At 45.5% G+C, this 17,761-nt stretch overlaps 1 protein-coding gene across 3 annotated transcripts in view; it reads left to right on the top strand.

Annotated features, from left to right (window-relative positions):
* The window catches only part of mre11a (MRE11 homolog A, double strand break repair nuclease), a 38,461-nt gene extending 22,100 nt beyond the window's left edge, over nucleotides 1-16,361 (top strand). For 2 of the 3 annotated variants that reach the window (XM_018748884.2, XM_018748886.2), the window contains 7 exons: nucleotides 7,819-7,878; nucleotides 8,206-8,407; nucleotides 10,584-10,679; nucleotides 11,389-11,450; nucleotides 13,717-13,781; nucleotides 15,429-15,513; nucleotides 15,654-16,361. In XM_018748884.2, coding sequence (XP_018604400.2) covers nucleotides 7,819-7,878; nucleotides 8,206-8,407; nucleotides 10,584-10,679; nucleotides 11,389-11,450; nucleotides 13,717-13,781; nucleotides 15,429-15,513; nucleotides 15,654-15,710 — 627 coding nt within the window. In that variant the 3' untranslated portion in view covers nucleotides 15,711-16,361. The remainder of the gene's footprint in view (nucleotides 1-7,818; nucleotides 7,879-8,205; nucleotides 8,408-10,583; nucleotides 10,680-11,388; nucleotides 11,451-13,716; nucleotides 13,782-15,428; nucleotides 15,514-15,653) is intronic. The other variant, XM_018748885.2, reaches the window with a different exon arrangement.
* Nucleotides 16,362-17,761: the final 1,400 nt, after the last annotated feature.

The raw sequence follows: 17,761 nt of genomic DNA, 5'->3' as shown, positions 1-17,761 counted from the left end.
GGAATTCCATCCAGTAAAGGTCATAGTGGACCACACTGTACAAAAAGAACAAACGGTCTACAATGTCCATCCATGGATGGAGACCCTGTCAAATTTTATTGAAATGGTTTTAGTGTTGGGGTGCGGTAGCACAGTGGGTTGGACCGCAGTCCTGCTCTCCGGTGGGTCTGGGGTTCGAGTCCCGCTTGGGGTGCCTTGCGACGGACTGGCGTCCCGTCCTGGGTGTGTCCCCTCCCCCTCCGGCCTTGCGCCCTGTGTTGCCGGGTAGGCTCCGGTTCCCCACGACCCCATATGGGACAAGCGGTTCTGAAAATGTGTGGTTTTAGTGTTTGGTTATGGAGATCAATCCCAAGTTTGTTTGCATTCCTTCATACAACCGCTTAACTATGTTAAGAAAAAATATTCATCTTAGTATTATCTGTTCTTAGACTTGAAAATTAGACTAAAGATGATATAATTTGTTTTGAGGGCAATCAGCTACTAAGGGTTTTTCATTAATTAATTGTCTTAGTATGGTTTAATGGTATTTACATTTACATGTAATTTTAATTGCCATTAAAAAGTATGTCATTGTAGATATTGAATGTTGTACGGCTGCCTTGGACAAAGACATCAGATAAATTTTTATGATTATTTAAAGACTTCTCGAAATATCTGTAACCAAGAATTATTAAAATGAGATTTAAAGATGCAGCCTGAAGCACAAAGAAACCTAAATTAATGAGGACCTCATCTTGAAAGAAAATGAGCAGAAATTGGAGGTCTTCAGAAACCAAATTGAAAAGGCACTGCTGTAGAGCCGCAGAGCCTGAGTAAGATGTCTACAGATAATACACAGATAAAATAATCACTCACTTCATTTTGTCATCACTGGAAGAAGGCAATTTAGTTTTCTTCCAGGCTGCAAGCTCCCTCTGACAACTAAAGAGGTACAGAAATCGGTTTAGGTTTGGACGCACAGCCACTCAAGTTGTTTCGGTGAATACATCTCACTGATTAATGACTTATTATTGCTTTTGGTTTTTTAAAGGATAGTTTTTCAAAGGCTTTTTCTGAGCTGTTTTAGTTCTCTGGGCAGTTACTGTTTGTGCCCATCGGCAAAGTGCTTGACCTGACTTGCCCGTTTAAATGCCCAGTTTGCCGCTTACTCTTTTGGTGCCTTTGCAGTTCTCTGGGCAGTTAATGCTTTTGCCCTTTGGTGAGGTACTTGACTTTTCTTGAATTTTCTCCACTTGTGCTGAGAACGTAAATTTGAGCAAAAGAATTTTCCAACCAGCCGACTTCAAACATTGAGGCTATTGTGTAAGCTTCCCTTTGCTGGAGGCCTCCGTTCATCTGAGTTGCCCTGAGTAAGGAGTGGATGAGCATCCCACACATTTGTTTGAACAAATTTCTTCATCTACAGACAATATAGTTTCACTTGCAGAATGATTTACAGCTTGTGATTTTTACTCCATCAGTTCAGTGAAAATGTTGGCCAATTTATCCATGATGCATTCAAAAAAAATCTGATCTCATCAGGCTGCTCTCAGGTTTATGCTTGAATTAATTCTTAAAATGTCACATTAAATTAATTAAATCATGTTAATGATTTTGTAATTGCAATAATAATATTTAATATGGAAATCTTACCATTGTTGGCTCAGTAGGATGAATGTGCCTGCTTCATCTACGTAGGGACTGAATCTCAGTCAAACTCAGCCTCAAGTTACCTTAAATGTCAAGCTTCGGACAGTAGTTTGTTTTGATTGCAACCAAAGCTAAAAAATCCTGCCTGCAGAAAAAAAGATCTGTCGTGAGGAAAAGAGAGTAGGATTTTTAGTACACCTTTGGAAAGTCTTCTGAATTCAGCTGGTAGATTTTCCCAAAAATCTGTTAAGAGCATTGTGTTGAAACGTAGATGCAGGAACTTGGCACTGGACAGTTCTGCCTTTTCAGTTCACACTGATGAGTGTGTGTGTGTCCACTGGGACAGCAGGGTGCAAAGCCAGGCATCACTCACATTTCTGTCTTTAGATGCTACACACACGGCAAAAACAAATCGCGTTTTTTGCGGTACTGATCGGTCGGTACGCCAAACCTTCGACTCCGACTCCAGTAACCCAATAATTGCTTCCGACCCCGCAACACTGCCTAAAAGTTGCCCAGTTTTTTGGGGGTTGACTTATCCGGCCAATAGAGGCCTAAACCTATATTACACAACTAATTTTTGGGGGTCGACTTATACGCCGGCATATACGGTACATTTGGTCGGAATTGGAGTCGCTGTATTTTTCCCGAATCTGACTCCAGTAACCCAGTAATTGCTTCTGACTCCACAGCACTGGTACTGAGGGACATGGATGGGACTGGAAAGACTCTGCCGCATGAGACAATGTTTCAGTGACATCTTTGTTTGTTCGTTTTCCCCAGAAAGGAAGCTTTTGTCTCCTTTTGAAAAATGTACATATTGCCCTCCTCAGAAAGCACGTCCCCCATGCTGCTGAAGCGATACGCTTGTTTTCTTCTCAAAATGACTGGAAAGTGTTGGGAGCGACCGTGCTGCACGTACCCAATTTCTGTGGTGGTGGGTGAATCGAGGTTAAGGCCTTATGACTCTACACCAGTTGTAGGACCTTTTGTTGTTTAGTCTTTTGAGTTGTCACACCCAATAATCCAACCTCTACTTTGTGAGCAGCTGTGAGCGAAGTTTCTTCAACTGCGCAGTTGAATTATTGAATTTTGTGGAGAAACGGTCCAGGGATGTTTGAAATGTTGAATCGTGCATTTTGAATAGAGGCAATGAAGAAAGAAGTTTTCGTCTGATGAAGAGGTGAGAAAAGCGACCGCCTTCAAGGCAATGTCAATTAAATAAGATTAATCTCGGAGAAGTGTACGGAATGCGAAGGAACCTTCAGATGCATGACGACAGACGTAATCTCGAAACTTTTCAATCAGTGCTTTGTTATCTGGCAGATAAGCCAGTTGTGGAATAAATTGACTATCAAGTGCTCTGAGAGGAGATATTAATTTGCACTGTTCAGAATTTCTTTGCTTCTTTTCCAGGCCCAACACTTCTTCTCCGTGGTCATCTCACTTTTAAGTGCAGCAACGGGTGTTGATGATGAACCGCTGTTTCCTGACATTAAGCCACCGATAAGGCTTTGCATTCGCAGGATAATTTCAATTCCTCTTCCAGTTTTTCTTTGATTTTTCTATTTTTTTTTTTTATTTCTCGATAATACCATATTTACTCGAATATAACTCGCCCTCGCGTATATCTCGCACCTGTAATTTTACTTAGCGAAAAAAATGAATTAAAAAGTTAAGCATATACTCGCACATGAAAAAAGTTTAAAACTAAGAAATAGATCATGTTGTTACGGAAGTTTCAGATATTTTGGAATTCGGTTAAAGAGAAGCAGCATTTCAACAATCGTCTGCTTGGCTTTGTTGTTGAGTCGCGATCTTTTGTTAATAATACCGCACCGATCATCTGCGCACTCACTGCCCTACCGTTGTTGTCCGTTTCGCTCCGCTTTCAGGTCACTCTTCTCATTAATTACAGAAGCACTGTCCCTGAAAATTCAAATATCCCGTGAAGAAAGTGGGCGGCCGATCACGTAAATAACGTTAATAATTAAATTTTAATGCATTCATTTTATAAATAATTTGAGCAATTATAAATTCTAATGAATACTGAATTATAAACTTTTTTTTTCCCTGTAAAACTTTGGTTTCCAAAAATTCCCTTATATTGTAACGACCCGCGTTACTGTTTAAATGTAGATAGTTGCATTATGGGAAATAATGTTAAATGTGTGTAACCACTGGGGGCACTTAAGGGAAAATAGTAGGGTGACCGTGTCTCCCGGTATGTTGAGAGAGCTTAGAGGCGCTAAAACAGGCTGGCTATAAGCGCAGGTCTTGGAGGAAAAGGGGTTCTCGGACCGAGAGCATAATTCCCTTTGTGTTGGTGTTCAAATAAACCATTCCTTATGAACACTGCGTCCGCGTCCCTCTTCGCCCCATCCAAACCCACGGCGCTGCGCGCCACATTGGTGTCAGAAGTGGGATGGGGCAGAACGATGAGAGGCTGGATCAGGGAACAACTAACCACCAAGCATCGGGAAGGAGAGAAGACCGGGACGGAAGGACGGTATCCGGCGGGAAAAGCGCCTACGACGGTGGAGGTCGAGGCGGACGAGCCGTGGCGGAGCACGGGTGTCCAGGGGGACGCTGGGGAAGCGTGCGCAAGGGCGAGGACGGCGGAGAAGAGCTGCGCGGTGCCGCTGGAGATGGGCGAGCAGGTCGAGTGGGGTTTCCCTGCGCCCAGAGAAAGAGCGGCAGGAAGAGGCAGCGAACCGCCGTCGACCGCGGAGGAAAGTCGCCCCCCGCGAAGAGCGCCGCTTTCTCGAGCAGGACGGATGCCGTGCTGGGCGACGCGGAGCAGTGTGCCTCGTCTGTGGACGGGCAAAGCTCCGTGTCGGAGAGGAGCGGAACCGCCGACGCGAATTCTCCCGCGGAACGGGAGTCCGGCACTTTCGGGGAAAAAGCGCCCAGCCTGCCTGAAGCCCAGGCCAGCGTTGTTGAAGAGCGGCGCGGCGGAGCAAACGCCGCGAAAGGAGGAGGGCTGCGTAGCAAGAAGCGGCCAGTTTTGCGAGCGTCGCGGCGGGCTCAGCGGGCGGCGAATCGGCGGAGGCGGGGGCGGCAAGCAGGGCGGCTTTGCCGGGTCCTTCGCCGAAAGACGGCCGAGCAGCGAGGCGCGCGGCGAGACGACGGGGGGCGCGAAAAAGATGTTCGCCCCCGACAATTTTTTTAATTATTCAATTATTCAATTATTTAAAAAAAAAATCCGATAAAATGGGATTTGACAGCATTTTACTAGGTTGCCTCAGACTGAGCCGAGAGCATAAAACACCATAAAAATAAAAAGACAAAGATGGATGAATATATTATATATTGAAGCAGGTCGTTCGTAACAACTGGCAGTAACTCTGTTAAATAATACACAACTGACTGTCTGTAACTAAGGTTTATCAAAACGGGACTTAAGACTGACTGAAGGAATTGGTGTAGTTTTGCGACTGGAAGGTCGATATTGCGCGTAGAGTAAAAATATTACATATAACCGGCTCGCCACATAAACTTTAACAAATCAGTAATGTGTGGTTACAAAATACTGTTTTCACATAATGAGGAAAGGATAAAAACATCAATATTAGTTTTACAGTTCCATTGGGAAGGGTTGATGTCACTCACTTGGTGTGTAGTACATTCTGAAAGGTTATTCTTCCCTAGAAATCCATTTTTGTCCAATAAAATGAAAAAAAAAAAAAAAAATTGAGGGCCACCCACTGAAAGCTGAGCCCATGTAAATTAGCTGTGGCCAGGGGTAGCTGGTATCATTGTGGTTAGAGCTGTTGCATCGGGACCTAAAGGTCACAGGTTCGATCCCCACCCCGCAGCTGTAGTATCCCTGAAGAATGTCCTCACCCTAAAATTGCTCCAGTGACAGTACTCAGCTGTCTAAATGGGTAAATAATCATAAGTAGACTAACATTGTAAGTTGCTTTGGAGTAAATTGGCAGATAAATGTAAATTCCCTTCAAATAATATGCACCTCTAAAGTGGCCCTATCTATCACCATGTGGCACTTGGAGACCCCCTGAAGGCTGTGATCCCTGTCCTCCACCACCTGTCAGTGATTCTCCATCCATTCTCCTCTGTTGTTGGAGTCCTACTGGGCTGCCAGTGTTACTTTTTATTTTTACACCCTTTGATTTGCACACTTTTTTATACTTGGCACAGTATGATTTTTATTTCTTCCAGTTTCTTTTGAAGTATTTTGGTCTATGTGGACTCCTATAGCCTGGTGCAGTTCTGTGGGTAAAATAATCTATCCATTGCTCCATCTTTCAATGTATCTATGTCTGTCTCTCTATTGATATCTAAATCAATCTGTCGATATGGTGCCTGGGTCTGGGGATCGAGTCCCACTTGGGGTGCCTTGCGACGGACTGGGGTCCCATCCTGGGTGTGTCCCCTCCCCCCCGGCCTTTCGCCCTGTGTTTCCGGGTTAGGCTCCGGTTCCCCGCGACCCCGTATGGGACAAGCGGTACAGACAGTGTGTGTGTGTGTGTGTGTGTGTGTGTGTGTGTGTGTGTGTGTGTGTGCGTGTGTGTGCGCGTGTGTGCGCGTGTGTGCGCGTGTGTGCGTGTGTGTGCGCGTGTGTGCGCGTGTGTGCGCGTGTGTGTGCGTGTGTGTGTGTGTGGTGCCTTGGGTCTATTGGTGTCCATGTAGCCGTGAGGCTGAAGGTACAGACCTGCTTTGTTACAGATGTCAACAGAAACAGTAGCGATGAGTCATAGGTTTAGATGCTGATTTTCTCCCTTTCCAGTTCTTCTCCTGTTCCGAACCTGCGGGGGAACGGGTTAATTCTTCCGAACAAGTAATTGCTGCGATAATTGCTTTTTCCTTTGTGTATCATTTGAAGAAGCTGGGGGAGGAAAAATATGTTTTATCTTCCTTATCTTCATATTCTTTACTATACGGTATATTGCCATGAAGCTGTGGCAAAAATACACTTCTCAGAACAGGTGTTTTTAGCCTTGGTAATTATTCATTTTGTGGTCTTTGATATCTTGTCAAGCTAGATCAGAATCCCCACTGCAGTCGCATTATGAAAAAGTCACTGTTGTTAAAATCACATGTGCAGAATTGGGCGTTGAGTTTGTATAAATATTTAAAGCGAGTGCTTCTACCCACAAAGATATTGCTGTAATGTTCTGTCATTTTTTGCCCCCAGCGTGACCGGTGTTTTACTCATCAGTCAGTTCAATGCCCGATTTTTTTCATGGTTATCATTATTATTTGTTGCTTGACTGGTGTATTCTTTCCCCCCCCAGAGTGCCTACAGCCAGGTTTTTCTGCAAGAGCAATTCTGGGTAGATGTTTTGTTCAAGGGTAATGAAGCAGTAGTGGGAACGGGACTTGATCCAATAACCTTCAATTACAATTTGGATTCTTTAACTGCTGCCTTTCGAACGACAGTGTTTTAAATAATGCATGAAAATATTTTGACATTAACTTGATCCCATTGTGCACCATAGGGGTGGATAAGGGTCACGGGCTTTCTGAAGAGCATGCGGAATGTAGTTGTGTATGTGTCAAACCCAGCTGATGCACGGCGCAAAATATATGCGGGCCAAATGGAACACGGAGTACCGTACATGTTTCATCGAGACGAAAAAGCCCATGCCAGTAATTAATTTTAATTGTTTCATGAGAAACAATACCACCCTCGATACAACTAGGAATTTTAAATTAGCCAGTTTTCTTCCACAAAGTTGGTGCTGCCTGATGTGTCATTAATGCGTTATTGATAAGCTCATGTGTTTTATATGGGATTCGTGGTTGATCACAAAAACGATCGTAGTAAAGATTGCGAGAGACAAGGAAACGACAAGAGTACAGATTGTGTGTGAAAACATTTTGATTGTGTCTGCCCTTTTAACCATTTTTAAACAATAGTGTTTTTTGGTCCATCTCCAGAAGTGTGCCAAGAAACACACACAGCGGCTGACAGGCTGTGTGTGGGTGTGCCGCTGATGTTTGGCAGTATGCCAGAGGGCTCTTTCTAAACTCCTGAACGATGCGCTCCGGCTTATTTTAATATCGGCAAGCGACTGCCGAAAGAGAGAAACTGGCAACGCGTGAAATGTAGTATTGTCGGCTGGAACTAAAAAATAATAAAACTTATTTAGTAAAAATAATGAAACTTGTCTGACTCCTTGCCAAACCTCTGATTTTGTGTTTTTGTGTTGTGCGCACGTGCAGATCCGCCGCTTCCGGGATTCCAAGATGAACACAGTGGAAGAGGATGAGGAAGTGAAGGAGGTAAGTTGGAAAGACTTCCTGCAGCAGGGGGAGCGGTAGTAAGGGTGCTCACCTTGACATACAGCAATGTGGGTACTGTTCCCACCTCCTGCTGTGGCCCTCCTGATCACGATACTTACCCTAAATTGACACAGTAAAAGTTACCCAGCTACGTGGATGATCAAACTGCTGTGCGTAACACTAAGTCGCTTTGGAGAAAAGCCTAAAATGAAAAAAGTAACTAGTAAGTAATATTTGCACATCGTGTACCCATTGTGTATACCATATGTGCTTTGTCTGTGCTGTAAGTAATCTTGCATTAGCAGTATATTTTACCCTCTTTTCCAGGCCATCAGTCGAGCCAAGGCCCATCGCACCCAGGAAGACAGGGACTCTGTCGCAGGTGATCTTGACATTTCGGAGGAAGCAGATGTAGCCATGGACTCAGATGATGGCTTTCCAGCCCCGCCTCCCGCCCGCGGTAGAGGGAGGGGCAGGGCTTCGTCAGCCAGAGGAGCATCTTCCAGAGGAGCATCCAGGCGGGGCAGGGGTGAGCAATAATTACTGTTATTTATATTACAGTCGAAGAGAACCTTTTTGGCATGTGGCAGCACTGTGGTGCAACGGGTACTGCTGGTGTCTCGCAGCTCCTGGGCTGCGGACTTGAAATCAGCTCAGTCTGGGTGGAGTTTGCATGTTTGCATGTTTGTTCTCCCCGTGTTCACATGGATTTCCTCTGGGTGCTCTGGTTTCCTACAGTTCCAAGACAAGTGTTTTCAGGTGAACTGGTCATTCAGAATTGCCTGTAGTCTCTGTATGTGTGTTTAATTGCCCTGTGATGTACAGGTCAGCGTGTACCCTACCTCACATCCTACACATCCAGGATAGACTCTGGACCACCACGACTCTGCACTGTACAAGTGGTTATTAATAGCAGATGGATGGATGAATGATTTATGGCTGTCGTCATCACCAACAGTCTATCTGTAAAAGCCTCTTTGGTGTACACCGTCATTACTTCAAACCATCCAGCCTTGAAGGAGATTATACAGAAATGGGATGTCCTTCATTCCTGTCCAGTTCCCACTGGTTTCATTTCAGGTGGTGACAGATGGCTATTACCAAAATGTTTTCTTATAAGAAAGTTATCACTGACAGCCGTGGGCTTGCAGTTGCCATGGCGCTTTCAGGCTAAGAGTCGCCGCTCTTGTTTCCCTCTCTTTAATTGGCCCTAATGGGCAGCAACATGTCATCGGAGTGTTCAGCAGAGGTCCCGTGTCAGTAGCCATTACGGGAAGCCGTGAGAGGCCCCTACACACGTGTGTGTCATCATGGAAACCAAAGAAGTCAGTTTGCGAGGTGATATACAATTCCCAGAGGCTCATAGGTTGCTAAGCTCAGGAAATCGCCCAACAAGACCTGATCTGCTGTTCAGCGCCTCCGTGGGGATGGCGCTTTAGTCGCTTTATCAAACACTTCAAGGAAGAAAAGGTTCATTTTCATCACTCTTCCCCAATGAAAAGCTGGGAAAAAGGCATTGCTTCCATCGTTTAGCGTTATTCAGTAGGAGCTCTCACCTTCCACTCTTCCCCCGATTTGCCATTTTTTATTTATTTGTTGGGGGGCGCGGTGGCGCAGTGGGTTGGACCGGGTCCTGCTCTCCAGTGGGTCTGGGGTTCGAGTCCCACTTGGGGTGCCTTGCGACGGACTGGCATCCCATCCTGGGTGTGTCCCCTCCCCCTCCGGCCTTACGCCCTGTGTTACCCGGTAGGCTCCGGTTCCCCGCGACCCCGTATGGGACAGGCGGTTCAGAAAATGTGTGTGTATTTATTTGTTTTGTTTTTGTTTTTTTTTTTTTTTTTTTTTTTTTACAGAAATTTGGTGCTCTTGGCATGCTCTGAATTGAGTTTTCTCATGTCCTTAAGCAATGTGGTGAAATTAGATTGCTTCAAGGTTGACTTTTCTTTCCCGCAGCCTTTGATTTGACTTGCGCTTCATCAAAAGGTGAATTGAGGAGAACGTTGACAGCAGATAAATGCAATGCAGATAGTGCAGCTGATTCTTTCAAATGAGGTACATCAGATTTTTTTATGAAGCTGCTGTATTTTCAGTAGAGATCCTTCAAAGCGCAGAAACCAGGTGAGGCTTGATTTGAAAGCACCCCTTATGGAATCGTCCAACAACCAAACAACGGAGTCTGAGGTTTTTGTGCTTGTAAATATTTATTGAGGTTATTGTATGTCAAGAAATTTTTTGTTGAGGTGCACAGATGAGGTCCAAGTAAGAGAAAAGGTAATTTTGAGGTGCATTCACAACTTCCGGCTCTGCGAATGGAAAACATGGTCCACTAGCGTAGAGACCTACACTCTGTGGCCTCCAGGACCATGCCAGATGTTGGAAGTCAAGGAAAGGCTTCAAACGTCAACTGGATGAATAAATGCAATGTTACATCTCTTCTCTATTAATGTTCATAGTAGTTTTCAAAGATTCTTGTCAACTTCTGGTTCCTTTCATGGAAAATGACACCGAAGGAGTCAGTCTGCTAAGTGGAAACTTCAGTATCGGAGGGCAGATGAATGACGACTCCCTGAGACGAGGCTTTTGCCGTCACTCGAAATCTTCAAAGTCCAAGACTAAAGAAGCAGCAGCTGTGGAGAGTTGTTCAGTAGGTGTCATAGAAGAGCTCTGAAGTTGTTTGTTTGTATATTTATTTATTTCCGTAATAGGCGCCGGCATCCCATCAGAGCCAAGGCCCGCGGGGAGAGGACGTGCCCAGAAAACTGCTCTCGCCAGCCCCACAAAGAACCGGTCTATCATGGACGGTGAGTTTACACCTCGCCCCAGCTTCGCATCTGCCCCATGTGCTTCCAGCGCTTAGAGACGTCCATTTATCTTGTATCTATCTTTAATTATTTCTTCTTTTAAAAAAAGTATTTATATATTCATTATTCATTTGTCTAACTAGCTTTCTGTCTGTCTCTTTATTTAATTCTATATTAAGCTCTTTACAATGATTTACCCATTTCTATAGCTTTTTTTACTGTGTCAGTTTAAGGTAAGTACCTTGGTCAAAAGATACTGCAGAATGAGGTGGAATTTGAACATGGGTCCTTCAAGTCCAGAGTCCTTTTCATTACCTGCTGTTAATCTCTATGCTGCTGTCCTTCCTTCCTTACCCTCACACACACCCCAACCCATTCAATTCTGTACAAGCACAGGAACGCAGGGCCCTTGCATAGCTTCCCCAGTGCTGTCATCGAAAAGAGGAAATCTGTACGGGCTGTAATCTGTTGTTCGTGTACAGATTGTCAGCGGGGACAGTCAGATCGTGTTGCAAATCTACTCTGATAACTGCAGAATTTTTCCCGATGCTTCATTTGCAGCCCTCTCTCTTTTTCTCGTTGCCTAGTAACTGCCAGTAAGTGACACTGGGCGCCGGGTGTGTTTCCCAGGTAGGAGACGGGTGGCAGGTTGGGACCGAGCGCAAAAAGCACCACATCTGTCTCATCATCTCTCCTCTTTGTGCACCAGCTTTCCAGGCAGTTTCTCAGAGGCCATCAAGAGGCACGGCACCGAAAAGCTACACAGAGCAGGTGAGGCCTTTGCTGCAGTTTGCCGACATCTCCAGTTTCGGTGGCCTGGGCCTTCATTTCATGCTTTTAAACCCTTGAATCGCACTTTCCTGTGTGGGAGTGAATTTATCCCTAAGGTAGCGGGGGTAGTGTTTCCCGTAAGCTTAACGTCATGATAAAAAAATCCTGCACGGGGGTATGCACAAAAGAACAAGAGCACAGAACTTAACAGGTATCTTTGGGGACTGTAAGAAGGGTGAGGATCCTGGCTAAGAAAAACACATGCTCTCCACACAGACAAATTTTGTTGATGAAAACGTGGCTTACTGAGCAGCTCTTTTGTGTGCTGCTGCTCTTAGAACAAGATGACCTTGAATTTTCTTTCTTCTTTTTTTGAATTTCACTAATTCCGGTTGAAGGGGACGTTTGGGACACGAGACACGGAATACATGCTGTTCAAACCTGACCCGAACTCCCTAGCAATGCGGAAATTGCGATTTCACCATCAAAGAAACATCCATTTCCCAATTAAAGCATCTTCGCGAGCCCTGCATCTCCAAGGAAATTTTTTGAAACAGCATTATTTACAGCTGATTATTACTAGACCATCACCAAAGTTTATTCTGTATATCCACTTAGGTGATTTACACAGTGTTCATGCAGGCAGATAACTCTGGAAGTTTGCAGTGTATCACAGGGTGCAGTTCTCCTCTGTGCTTTCTGGGTGGATGTCGTGTCGTTTTTTGAATATCAAAGCTTGTTTAATGTTTCCTCCAGCATCGCAGAGAGGAGGTGGCTGGTTTGAATGGCGCCTTGATACCGCTGATCCGCCTAATGTTGCGCGAGAGAATGGGGTGATCGACACGCTCTGTTTACCACGCACCTTTCGCTAACAGCGTGCGTGTGTGGCGGTGCTGGTTCCTCAATCTCAAACACTTTTTCCCCCATTCCCCCCTGCATGCAGAGTAGATGAGAAGAAACTGAAAAAAAAATGAATTTTCTTAACTCATTTTTCTAAGGTGTCTTTCTAGGCACCAGGTGGAATGAAAAGCAAAGAATGGGAGCTGTAGGGAGCTGCAGACAGCAGTGATTTTTTTTTTCCCCCCCCCCTCCATTCTTTTCTTCACTCAGAGAAGGGGTAACGTTGCCACAATTTTCTCTGCTTGTTGTATTCTATTCTGTCTAGGCCTTCCCAGCTGCCCAAAATATGTGTTCAGAAGTAGCAGGTATGAAGGTAATTTCTTCATGGGAAGAGATGGCAGGAATAACTAAAGCTGATTAAGAAGTAAATGCAAACCTTAAGGTGGACAGAAATGGCTGAAATGATGAGGGACAGATGAGTGTTGCCTATTGAAACAATTGGACAGCGACACGGTTACATTTATTCATTTATCTGACACTTTTCTCCAAAGCGATTTACAGTGTTATGTTACTTACACCAATTTACCCATTTATGGAGCTGGGTAGTTTTCACTGTATTAATTCAGGGTAAGTACCTTGATCAAGGGTACTACAGCAGGAGGTGGGATTTGAACCTGGGTCCTTGAGACCCAAAGGTGGCCTTGATAACCGCAATGCCATCTGCTGCCCAGTTTGTAAAGTGATGGGTAATACCGTGAATAAAGCCCTCTTCCGGACCTTGGACTCATGGTGGAAATGTCCAAGACACGGTCTCAAACCTCAGAAATGCTAAGTGGAAGCTCGTGGCTGGAAGGATATTTCCGGCAGCGGGGGTCATAAAGCAATCGCTGTAGTCTGTTGTCTTCGGCCACCGGTTGCCACCGGTTGCCACCTGCTCGGCGGGAGATGAATAGATGTTCGAAAAGGGTGGAATGGAAATTCAAAAGGACTTGTGTGATTGCACTGTCTCAACCTTCCATTAAGCAGCACGTGTCAGATGTGTGATTGAAGCCGGTAAGTGGAGTGGAGTTTTTTTTTTTTTGGTGACTCATTATGGTTCATGCTGTTCCCTTAAATTCCCTTCGAATGAGGCCGTGAGGATGTACATCAGTTTGACCTTTGCATACTCTTGGGTTCTGCTACCCGTGTATAGCTGTAGAAATTAACGTAAACGGAGTCGCTTGAAAAGGTCAGGGTCGGGCATTTTGTGGAGCGCTGAGAACGTTCCGGAATGAGGGAACGCTTCTGCGGAGGGGTCCCTCCGTTTTCAGAGATGCTGAAGTGTTGGTCTCGCACAGATGGGGCGAAGGTGGCAACGTCCATCTGGGGAGGCTGGCTTTGGCCCTCAACGGTTCCTTCATCTCCCTCCTTCTGCCGTTTCCTGCAGATTGACATCGATGACGACTCCGACGAGGACGTGTCCTTCGCGAAGCCCTCCAGACCAACTCAAAGGTGGGCACGAGCGAGCAGCGAAGCAAGACGAGCAGAGCCTTATTTTCACTACATCGTCAGTGAGCAGATGGTCACCGCTGATACCGTCCACTGTTTTTTCTCAAAAATGCTGCGGCTGCTGAACTTCTTACAGTTTTAAGTAAAAGTTGACAGAAAGAAACGCAGCAAAATCCTTTCTAGTTCAGAATATAATTACAGTCTATTTGTCACTAGGAACTAATTGCATCAAGTGAGACGGCTATCACTGTTCAAACTTGAAAGAAACGGAGTTTCAGGCTCCTGTGTGTCTCTCGTTCAGTGTGGAAAATTGTTCTGACTGTCATTATTTTCTCCAATGCCTTACAAGGAAAAACAGAAGTACAGATTTTTTTTTTGGAAAAAAATACAGAAATTGGCAGCGTTTAAAATTGTCTGTCCATCCATCCATCCGTCCAGCCATCCAGCCATCCATCCACCCATCCACCCATCCATTCATTGTCAGTAACATCTGTCCCTTGCAGGGTTGCAGTGGTCCAGAGTCTATCCTGCTGCAAGCATAGGGTGTTAGACAGGGTACACCCTGGACTGGCCACCAGTCGGTCGTCGGGCAATCTTGCACACTCATTGACTCGCGCATATACACACATCAGTCAATTTAGAGTGACGTGCTCATGAAAAACATATGCTCTGCCCCCGTTGACATTTACATTTACATTTATTCATTTAGCAGACGTGTTTTGCCTGAGAAAAATCCAAAAAGTGCCTTGTTGATTGTGATGACAACAAGATGCTGTATGGTTCTACCCTGCTCTTTCCAGCAGATACATTACTGCTACCTCATCGGTCACACTACTGTGTGGACACTATGGTAAATAGAATCCCAGTGACCTTCCAGAATCGACTACATGCTGAGACCCCATTTCATGTGGGGTTCATTTGGGTCCACCAGACTATGGGTGCACCAGTGTCACTGCAGCATCTCCAAAGCCCCAGCAACTTAAAAAGGATAGAGAATTCTGTGTGACTACAGTGATCTGAAGAAGAACATTTATTCCTTTTTATCATGAGCTTGCAAACTATCTGCTCTCTCGTTTTGTACCCCATCCTTAATTTACACATGATGGATGGAGCCTTTATTGTGATGGATCCATCTGTTCTATTGTAAGCACAGTCAGATATTAAAGGCCAGCACATTAACTTCCTCGTGGGACAGGGTGAGCCTCACTGGGAAGGGAATGAACCTCATTCGTAGACCCTTGTCGTCAGGTGACCTGGCTTGTGCTTAACATGGGGACGTGTGTTTGACCTTGAGATGTTTGTGTTTTTACTGTTTGTGAACATTTCTTCAGTACCAGTCAAAAGTTTGAGTTGAGCTCAGGGACACTTTTTATTGTCAAATTCAGCATTTAGCGAATACATTTGATGAGGAAATGAGGTACCAGGTCATCACAGTTCCTTTTGCAGCACTTCCCAAAGGAGTAGGACACCCGTGTGCTGCTTTGCTTCCGCTCTTCTATCCGGTTCGTGTTACCTGGGTGCGCTCAAACTTTTGACAGATGCTCCACATGCCTCAAAAAGTCAGCATCACCACCGTCTCCATAGTCGTCATGACCCCGGTGGTGTCAGTGACAATGACAGGGCGATAGACTCTCTCGTTCTCATTTTAAGGACGTCAGCGATGGCCTCCACCTCAAGAAGTTCTCAAAGCCAGAGCCAGTCGTATAAAGGGGTTTTCTTCGAAGACGACGACGAGGTGAGCGCTTCTCCGTGCTCTTCCTCCACATGTGCCGGAACGCGAACTCTGACCCAGCTTCGCATCGAAACTGTCCTACAACAGGATCCATCCCAAACGAACCTTTGATAGCTCTTCCCGTTCCTTCTGTCTTTTTTCAGGATGAGCCTGACCCCTTTAAAAGCTCCACCAGCTCCAGCAGAAGAGGTCAAAGATGAAACTGCAAGACAACATGTTGTTTCACTCTTTGTGTTCAGTTTGCGTTCGTTTCTTATCCCCAGTCCTGTGTTGTGTAAACATAGCCAGTTACCCTCACTCCACTTTCGGAACTGCACGCCTTTGATGCTTTACGTCTGTGCACTTTTCGGTTTGTATTACATTTTACCTGCCATTACCATGCCTTGTTTCACAGATCAAAGGCAAAACCTTCAACTCTCATGTGAAATAAGAACCGATTTCCATAAAGTAGCGGCACGTCATTTAAAGGTTCGAAAGCACCGAGAGCAAACTGCTTTTCCCTCGTCTCGGAGATTCTGCTGTCTGTTTGCGTCCTGCTGCGTCGTGCAAGGTTCACTGGACAGCGCTCCAGAGTCCCTGATCCACTGCGCAGCCACCACGGATGATCCAGCGTGGACTGATAATGGGAAATGCGGTACTTTGGCGGGGATTTGGATTACCGTGCATAATTAAAATTTCAGTACTGTTGAGCGTGAGGTTCTGTTTGTTCTAATTGGGGGGTTTAGTCATTAGGGATTCTTCAACGATGGGATTTTTCTCTCATGCCCTGGAAATGAACAGGACGTGTGTAAGAGTGTTTGCGTCAGCGCTGTGCGCACAGGGCTCCGTGGCTCTTCAGCACATTACTTCCATTGCTGAGTCACCCTCGCTGACATGCAAAGTTGTCAGACCTTCAACACATCTTATTTCCTGCAGGTTCATGTAAATTTATGTGTTGCATTTCCTCCCAGGAAGTAAACATCTCCTCTCAGTAATCCATGTTCACTTTACCATGGATGAAAAGCTTGTTCTTGGATGGAAGATGAAACGCTCTGTGTGCCGGTGAGACGGGTGGGAAAACGGTTAGCGGACGACCCTTTTGCACCCCTTTGTACCTTACATTTACTTTTATACTGTTAGCAGATGCTTTTCTCCATAGCGAGCTACGCCTCAGTAAACAAAAGTGCATTTTGCCAGCAAGTGGAGGCACGTGATCCTAGAAGTACGCTCAGTTAGCCCGATTACACCACCGATTTTGCCAGAGCGCCTTTACAAAGTTTACAGGGCAGGTGGGTGATCGGGAGGGAAGTGGGTCTGAAAGAGATGGGCTTTGAGATCCTTCTTGAATGCTGAGAGGGATTCAGCAGCTCCGAGGAACGGAGGGAGTTTGTCCCATTGCCAGAATCATTAACCAGCAGACTTTTGATTTTGGACCTCTAGTGGGTGGGAACCACCAAGTACCCAGTGGTGGAGAAGCGTAACAGTCTGGTTTGGGTGTAATGAGTGATCAGGTCCTGTAGATATCAGGGAGCAGATCCTTCGATGGTCTTGTAGGCCGTAACCAGAGTGCTGAATATGGTACAGGTAGTAGCTACAGGAAGCAGGAATTTAACACAGGCACTGCCATTAACAGATATGGAGCTTTTCCAGGAATGAAATTGCCATGTGCTGAAAGGTGGGTATTTGGACCCATCTCTCACATCGGTACCTAAAGTGCCTGCAGGTAGCTGGTCAACTCGCACAAGTCGCACTCTCGTCAAGGTGCGTTACATCTCAGATGAAGCCTGCAGAGCGGAAATAAGTAGGCAGCTCCCAACACACACATCGGTGGAGCTTGTTGTGGGTGTCGTGCTTTGGGGGGTGTGGATGAAAGAAGGAGGTAATTGTCCATAACTAAACCGGGAGCAAAAAGCGGTGTTAAAAAAATTGCACATCACAAAAAGCCCTACAGAAAGTAAATGACCTCTGCCGTAGCCTGGGGGGGGGGTGTGATAGTGTACAGCGGCGATGTTTGGGGTCAGTTGTAGTGACGCCGCTTAGTTTGGTCTCCAGACATCCTTCCAAACAGCCAGAGCTCCTTCGGCTCTGTGTTAATAGATTTATGTGTCTGCAAAGACGATGGCCAGAATTATATTTGATTACGGAACCGTTTTCCTCTTCCGGAAAGTTCTTTCATCATTTTGCAACCTGCTAGTTGTGATCCAGTTCGTCAAGCAGAAAATGGCTTGAGTACCAGATCCGCAAAGATCTCGAGCGCTGGGATGGGGTTCTG

This window comes from Scleropages formosus, chromosome 10, assembly GCF_900964775.1.
Source record: "Scleropages formosus chromosome 10, fSclFor1.1, whole genome shotgun sequence".
Lineage (NCBI taxonomy): Eukaryota > Metazoa > Chordata > Actinopteri > Osteoglossiformes > Osteoglossidae > Scleropages > Scleropages formosus.
Note: the sequence above shows the minus strand (reverse complement) of the source record. Positions and strands in the feature narration are given on the sequence as shown.